The sequence below is a fragment of the Argiope bruennichi genome, chromosome 3, assembly GCF_947563725.1.
Source record: "Argiope bruennichi chromosome 3, qqArgBrue1.1, whole genome shotgun sequence".
Taxonomy (NCBI): Eukaryota; Metazoa; Arthropoda; class Arachnida; order Araneae; family Araneidae; genus Argiope; species Argiope bruennichi.
Window position 1 is genome coordinate 12,128,891 of NC_079153.1, and position 9,028 is coordinate 12,137,918.

Genomic DNA, 9,028 nt, shown 5'->3' on the forward strand with positions numbered 1-9,028 from the left:
AATTCTGATTTAAAAGAGTTTTTGACAAACCTTCATGTAAAATGCATATTTTGAAAGAACACAGTAAATTCTATAAGATGACTCTTTTCAACAGGATGCCTGAATAAAAGTTGGGTTACAAATGCAGAAATCTTGATGAAGTGTAGAATCAAATTGTCATCAAAATCTTTTATATTGAGTATCATAAATACTGATCTAGCTACAATATAACACATTTACCAAAAACTTGCATGTTCTATCAGCCTTCAAATGTTTTATTGTAAGCTCATATCAGCATTTCAGAAGAATTTAGTCTTTTTGTTGTAATACATCATGGAATTGAGTATTCATTAAAACAGAGAACTTGTCATTCTCACTTCTGATTTTTATTTCCTATCTGTCTTGAGCCTGCTTTTTTAGTCCAAGAAAGAAAATTTTAGAACCTAATAATAATAAAATGTATATATAGCATTTTTATAAAATTATAAACATTATGGGAACAAAATGAGACATCTTCATATCTCAAAAACATTTTATTGGCAAATTTGCATATATTCCATTTATCCGCTGAACTTTCCTTTGCGAACTTTTTGGCGAATGACTATGTTACAAACGAACGACTAAATTTCTTCTGAATTAGAATGCTGAAAAGATTTATTGTTGTCTCATTTGGAAACTAATGGAATGATTAAGTTTGTGGTTTGTACATTGTAGTTAGAATGATATTTGAGATATTCAATATTAAAAATGTTGGCAATGATTTGATTTTGCATTCCACCAAGGTTTCAATGTTTGTAGCTCGGATTTCAGTCCAGGTATTCCGATGAAAATGGTGTCTTAAAAGATTTTTTTCCCATTTCTAAGTATGTGCTTATTTTGCATGTAGATTTGTCAAAAAATTTTTAATTTGGATTTTTTTCTCAATATGTTAAAGTGAATATACTACCTAACTTGCAAATGGAAAGTAATGAGCCATGGTTATTGTTGTGTTTTATAATGAGAAGATTGCTGTAGTGTTATACAATCCACATAGACTATTCTATTCACATCTGCTAGACAAATTAAGTCAAATTCACCCTGTATATCATAAAACAGCTTAAAATTAATTCATTAACTAAAATTAAAAGTCTGGATTGTGTTTGCCTTAATTATTCATCTAGGAAATATAAAAATAAACCATTTGTAAAAAAAAAAAGAAAAAAAGACCCCTTCCCATTTTTCCTTTAATAATTTTCGTACAAATGGTTAAAAAACAACAACTTTTTTTTAATGTTTTTGTATAATTTCTGCAAAGAACTGTAGATTTCAGTCTTTGCTGTGAATGTAGTTACTATATTATTTACTGTAGGTCTAGTCTTAGATGTGAATCATAAAGACAGGAAATTCATTCTTTGCTTTTATATTGTATTATGACTGCAAAGTGGCACATTTATAAAACGGCTTTGGTTTTCTTGCAAAAGAGATTGGTGTAGTTGGATCAGAATTGCTTTTAATTTATTCAGTGAAAAGACTGTTTACAACTTTATTTTGTTTACATATACTTTCATTTGATGCCCATTTTTTTATTATTGCATTGTTTATCTATTTTGATGACTGTATTTTAATTTATTTAATGTTTAGTTATTTAGCTTTTCTGTTGTCAATTTGATGGAGTTAAAAGCATTAAAATTCCGTCACTTGCACCCCCCTTTTTCTTTAGGGAATATTTATAGTTCAGTACTTTTTCACTCATTCTCTGTAATATATGTTGATGACCTTTTAAAAATTGTATTTAAAATGAGTAGCCAAATGATAATTATTAGGAAATAGAATGAGCATTCATTATAAAAACCTGTCTGTTATGTATAGAGAATTTAATTATATAACCATAAAAGTTTAATTTTCAAAAAACAATTACTATCAATTTGAAATTTTTTTTTCTTCCATGTTGAGCAATAACTTCTATCTTTTAAAACAATTTTAAACAAAAGGCATAGGATTCCGAGTTTTCACATGTTAAAGAAAATGTAAAAAGTTTCAATTTCATTATATATATTTATATTAATAAATTTGAAATTAACCAATAATTATGCAACTATATATAATCAAGATTGTAAAATATCAAATTTTACAATGTTTTCCCTAAAAATTATTTAGGGAAACAATTTTATTTTTCTTATGTTTATTTTGCATTAATCCAAATTAAAAATTGCCTGTTTACATTTATTTAAAATTTTTTTAAAGAATTAAGAATTAAAATCTGATCAAACGGAAAAATTCTTAAGCATCTAAAAGAATAGCAGATTATTTTAAACCAAATCTCAACCCTTTTTTGTGATATTTTTTAGAAAGGAAAAATTTTACAGTACCTCATTTCTGCTTGGAAAACTTTGTTTCAGTTCATGAAAATTTTGAATTGATTTTTTTTTTTTTTTAGTTTACACATTTTAATGATATCTTTTAAGTCAAAATATTATTTAAAAAAATGCAACATTCATTTATTAATAATGGTGAAAAATCAGAAATGAAGGGATCACTTAAAATCTTCGTAATCCCATTTGAAATCATTCCTTAGTTATTGGCATTAGCTTTTTATCAAACAGTTTATAACTTTGATAAAATTTGAAATCTTGGTGAAAGAATTATCGCATACTTATATTTAATTGGAAATCATCTTTTAAATTCAGTTATATGAATTTAAATGAATCGTACAGTTATAATACTTCATAATTTCTGCAATTAAATGTATTAAAGTCTATTTACACATGTTGTTTTTTTTCATTTTACACTGATACTTATTTAAAATTTTACAAATGAATGAATGATTATTTTATATGATATATGTGAAATATAAAAAACTTTTCTAAATTCATCAGAGTTAAAAAAAAACCCGTAAAAAATTAAGAAGTACACTAGATGATTTTCCCAAAATCTGCAAGTAAATGAAAAAAGTTTATTAAAATATCATGCACATAAACATATCCTTGTTTTGTGAATATATTTAATACTAACTAGTCAGCCCTATTGGAAAATAATTAGATTTTAAAGAATTCATTGAAACTATGATTTTCCATCATCTACATTTTATATATATATACTTTTAAAAAAAATTTGTTTTATTTATTATAGGAATAATAATATACCAAGCAACTAATTTAACACTAAAATAATAAAGCTTTATTTTCTAAAAAAAATATGTTACAAATTAACTGTTATTGCATTAGTATTGAAAAATGTCATGTATGAATGCATCAAAAAGTTAATCGATGGTCAAAAGCAACAAAACTAAGAATTAACATTTTTTTTTAAAGAAAGAGTTTAAAGAAATCTGTTGGTTGTAGTATGGAAATTTACATAGTATTATAAATCCGTTGATTCATAATTGGCATGATAAAAACGAATCGCCAGATCCATACAGCATATTAGATTAAAATAAGCAACTAGACAAACCATGCAAATTAAAACAGAAGTATTACTTGCCAAGCCGGTTTAGCGCGCAATATTTGGGGAGTCGATTTGGACCTTTCTTGTAAAGTCAACTTAGGATTAAATAAACCAGAGTAAAATCTGAGGCATATTGGAAGAAAATTCCGCGATTCGAACATCCTTTCTGTAATACTTTCAATAAAATTGATTCACAGGGTTTGGTTTTATTTTATGATTAAACACGAGCACATATTTTTTAACAGTTGTTACCACTATTTTACGTGAATTTGAATTATGCAAGAGAAATGAGAAAATTGATATAATTGCTGATTTACTAAAAGCAAATCGTTTTAAAAGCACATTCAATTCTTCATATTAAACTTAGCAAAGATTTGCCCAAATTCAATCCTAATATCTTTCCCTTTGATTAAATTATCCATTTCCGAACACGATGCCAAAACACAATTGTTGGACACTAATTTTTCTGTAATTAATTCTTTATTATTTTCGTCAATTAGCCGTGTTGCATCTTCTATAACCACAGTAGCAAACCCCAACTCTGACGCATGCAAGGCCGTTGAAGTTACACAGTGATCGTAAGCCAATCCACAGACGAATACATGCGTCACATTCTTTTGTTTCAGTAAGTCGTTAAGCTCGGTTTTAAATAATTTCATATTATCCCAAAATGCAGAATAGCTATCAATTTTTGGATTTGTTCCCTTATATATGAAAACAGAATTTTCTGGCACTTTCAGATCTTGATGTAGTTCTGAACCCCATGTTCCTGCAATACAGTGCTTTGGCCACAGTTTTTGTTCCATTTTCGGTGGACCTTGAAACCAAACTGTATCGAACAGTTTGAGATCTCCAACACTCTTTTCATTTTCATTGCTTAATTCATAAAGTTGAATATTATCGAAAAATGATATGTGTTCTTCAGGATGATAGTCCAAAGAATAAACTAGAACATTGAATTGTATATTTTCAATTAATTCATTTATTATTGGAACAACTTCATACCCATCTTGTTTTGCACTGCAATTTTTAAGAGCTAATGAACCATCAATAAAATCATTTTGAACGTCAATGACTAGAAGTGCTGTAACTGGATGCTTCAATGGCTTTAAAAAATTTTTCCAGACATTTTCGAATTCATTTGCATCTATTTTGTTATCAGCGTTACTATCGAAAGAGACGAACAACTCTTTTATTGTGGATTCGTTCAGCGTATCGCCATTTTGGTTCAATAAAGATGCGATCAATCGTTTGAAATCTTGTTCATCCAAATACTGCTTATCCTTTTCGTCAAAGTAGCGAAAGCATTCCAACTTTGTCGAATTCTCCGCGAAATCGAGCGAACGATCAAAAAACGCCATTTCCGTCGGGCGTTGAGGTGTTCAGAACAATGCACTTTGCCGGAACAGGATAGAAGCCGGCGGAATACATCTGACCTTCAAAACCGGGTAACCTTGGCAACGAACCCGCCAACGAAGCGCCAAATTCCCTCCCGCAGTATGAAGTTAGTATCCCTCCCCTTCCTTAATTTTGTTCTTATGCTATATTTTTTTATCGTCTTATTTTATTTTAATTCTTTGCGTACTAAATGAGGAAACAGATGCTGAACCCTACTCAACATTCTATTTTTGTAATGTCGCGATTTGTTATTACTTTAATAGATTCATTGTGCTTTTAATGGGTATCTACGGGTAATTATCAATATGCAATAAAAGTTCTTATATATTTATAAGTCAAATAATATTGAAATTTCTACTAGATAATTTCTTTTTTATGAGTTTATTTGACTGTAGAGTAATCAGTAAAAGATTAATAGTAAATGAACTCTTTATTGATAAATTATAAATCATGTAAATATCAGGTGAAAATATATTGTAGAGAATTTTTAACAGATTTTAAACTGATTTGAAAGTCAACTTTTAAAAATAAAGCAGAAATATTAGGTAGTCTTAAAAAATATACTTTATACGTGAAAAATATACTTTATGGTGAAGAATTAACTCTCTGACCGGAATTTCGGTAGTTACAGTGATTAAAGTATATGCTAAGAGTTAACTGGAAAGATGTTCTGGTCAGAAGGTTAAAATTGCTTCAACGAAAGACGTTTCAATTAGGATGAATGTAGGTTGGAGGAATAAACAAGAAAACGAAAAGTAATTTCTTTCATTCTTAAATTCATTTTAAATAACTATAAGGTAGAATTTGATGGAAATAAAATGAAACTTGAAAAATAATATCTTACATTTACGTAATATAACATTACATTGGATTAACCCTCTAACTGGAATATTGGTCATTGCAAGCACTAATTTACATGTTAAATAAATGGAATTTAGAGGATCTTGTTAGAGGGTTACCTCAGTTTGAACGGTAATCAGATGCTAACATATCCAAATCGCACCACATCCTCCAAACTTCCTTTTCACACTGACATGTAGAAGAAACTACTGTGGCGTAATGTCAAAGTTTTGCCTTCAGAACTGAAGAGTACTATAAACTTAATATCCGCAGTGTACATAGAAGGGGCGAATATTAAATTGAAGTGTCTTCCCATTGGTGTAGTGAGGATAAATTGAGGAAAGTCTTGCGAACTAAAATGTTTTTCTCACCACTGGACAATGTCAAAATCATCCTCCCTCATACAGCCTCAAGGCGGGATATTGACTAATCTAAATTACAATTGTGAGAAGAGATTACAATTCAAGTTTTGTTTTATTTAGTTATATTAACATCCCGTTTTAAAGCAACACTAGGGCTATTTCGGGACGGACCTCGTCATTTTGAACCACGGTCAGATGACGAGGGCGACACCTGAGCGGGCACCCCTCTCCATACTTCCACACCACACCAGAGGGAGGACGTTTGGCATCGACATCGACGGATTTATAATGCAACAGACCCACTTACACGTCGGTTCTTCGGAGGAATCATATCTCGAACCCGAAACTCTCCGGTTCCGCAGCCGAGGCTTTACCATCAGGTCACTGCGGTTTAGACTATAATTCAAAAAACGAGATAGACAGTTTAAAGATTCTTTTTAATTTAATAATAATAATAGCGAGAGGAATTTTTTAGTTATTAATATTATTAGAATTATTATGTTCTTGATTCTCTTATATATTTCCATTTTGTGTTCAAGTTTGTCTTACAGAGAATCGAATATACAGTTTAAATAGGGCCGCGGTGGCCTGGTGGTAAGGTCTCGGCTTCGGAACCGGAGGGTTTTAGGTTCGGGTCCCGATTCCACCGAAGAACCGTCGTGTAAGGGGGTCTGTTGCGCGTTAAATTCATTATGACCAAACGTCCTCCCGCTGGTGTGGCGTGGTGTGGAGAGGAGAGTGCCAGCTCAGGTGTCGTCCTCGTCATCTGACCGAGGTTCAAAATTGCGAGGTCCGTCCCAAAATAGCCCTAGCGTTGCTTTAAACGGGACGTTAATATGACTAAACTAAACTACACTATGCACTTTGAATCCTTTTCCATTTGACTCCAAGGTTTGATTTAGATCAATAATTTATATGTAAAGACCAAATGGTGAAATTCTTTGTAATTTATTACGTTTTTGATCTAATGTTTTTACGTACACATGATTAGACGAAACCATTGAGAATAAATTCGTTAGCAAATTTGGTCCACATCTACAATTCTAGTACTAAAATCATTTACCAATTTTCATTTGTCTAGCTCAGTGTGACTGAGTTATCACGTGGATGGATTTCCTGTTAACAATTCTACGATAATGATGTAAAAACTATGAACCAAATTTCATTTGTCAAGCTTGTTCTGCTTTTGGATTATACTATTCAAAAGCAAATATTATTCCACCCCCACCCCCATCCTCTCCAAAGAAATCGGAGGAAATGAAAGTATGGTGATTACTCAGAATTTCAAATTTTTTGATGATTACATTATTTTTATACATTTTGTACTTTGAAAAAAGTTGAAAAGTTAATCCCGATTTAATTCTTTAAAATCTTCTGCTAAATAACATATTTCACCATTTTATTTTTGTCTTAATTTTATTTGGGCTCAAATCATCAATACAAGGTTAAATTTTTAAAATATTATAAGGTTTCGGAGATTAAGGACCTACGAGTCCAGGTGCTCCGTCGAAATACTCATCACTTCGTCGTCGTTTTGTCTTGATTTGTTTTCACACTCATTTTATAAAAGGTCGCTTTGAAAAAAAAAAACTTTCGGGAGAAAAAAAATGACCTACGTATGTTTTTTTTTTTTTTTTTTCAATTACAGTCAGTCACTCCGTTACCACAGAACTAAGCCATATAAACAGGGATGATTGTGACTGGCTATTATACTCATTAACTAACCAACTTTTGTATAAGAAAAACACGGCTAGCAAAAGCTCGTAGAAACTTCAAACTATTGGTAAAGGACTAGAAATCTTTTCCATAATTTTTTTAAAAAATATTTTTAAATTTTCAGAATATTGTAATATTGTGTTAAAATTATCACTATCCTTAGTTGGTACTTTATTAATTTAATCGAGTTGGACACATTCTGTTACAGACCTACATATTATAAGATTTTTCATCTAAATGAACTGTATTCGAAAAACTTGAATAGAACGCACATATGTTACGCATTCACTTACTATTAGGACTTTAAATAACTAACAATGATATACTTTTATCACATCACAGTATTTTTGTGAAAGTAGGTTCTCAAATATTTAAAATCAACAATTTAAATATTGTAACTGTTTATGTGTGGCGAAACTCACAGGCCATCGAGGCGAAAAACGAAAGAAGGGTATAAATTATAGATAGAAAATAAAATTTGTACAAAACAAAACCGCAACATGTATATGTGCACAATCTGAGAGTTTTTTGTGACATTTATATATCATTAAACATAAATAAGAAATTCAAACTAAGAACACTGTACCAAGAGGAACATTTACTGCATAGTCTGTAATCGACATAAGCGATAGGCGGGCGTGTTTTAAAATCATGATAGTAGAAGTACTTCTCTTTCCTGCTTTTTCGGATTGTTCTCGTAACAGCAAAATTTTTAGAACAGAATTGTCATGACATTGAAACACGGGTAACAGAATGGAGGAAGGTGAAATGGCCATCTGTCTCTAAGTCAGATGGTGGCTACCAGATTTTTTTACTTATTACTGAAATTTGGCGAAGAAAGTTCTTTTTCTTTTTTAAATTTCTTTCTTCCTTTTTTTTTTGGAATTAATTTGATGAAGACAATTTCTTACATTGTATATATATATATTCTAATTTCCTGCTTTTTGTTTTAATTTGGCTCATATTAACTTCATTCTAAAATTTTCTCTTATTTCCTGATCACATTCCATCTTTTTTTTTTATTTAATTTATGCTACAAAAGCTCTGTAAAAATGCTTAAATCAGCGGGGTTCACGCTTCGAGTAAAGGTATAAAAATTTGTTTCTTGTTTGTATATAAATTATGTTTTCCGAGATGGAATGAAGCGAAGTTTTTAAAGTATAAAGTGTTCTCTCTCTTCGGCCATGACCCTGCTTCAAAAATATGTGCTTACATTATATATATATATATATATATATATGTATTGTTACGAAATTTCCGGGGTTCGTTTGGATAGTGGAAGTTATATGGTATGGAGAATGCTCAATCAG

The 9,028-nt window shown here is 30.3% G+C and overlaps 1 protein-coding gene across 1 annotated transcript; it reads right to left on the reverse strand.

Annotated features, from left to right (window-relative positions):
- Positions 1–3,198: 3,198 nt before the first annotated feature.
- On the reverse strand, positions 3,199–4,803 carry LOC129963641 (nicotinamidase-like). The gene has a single exon (XM_056078131.1). The coding sequence runs from the start codon at positions 4,761–4,763 to the stop codon at positions 3,747–3,749; it is 1,017 nt and encodes a 338-aa protein (XP_055934106.1). The 5' UTR covers positions 4,764–4,803; the 3' UTR covers positions 3,199–3,746.
- Positions 4,804–9,028: the final 4,225 nt, after the last annotated feature.

Coding starts and splice junctions, on each gene's coding strand:
- LOC129963641 (XM_056078131.1), bottom strand. CDS start 4,763: ATGGCGTTTTTTGATCGTTCGCTCGATTTCGCGGAGAATTCGACAAAG.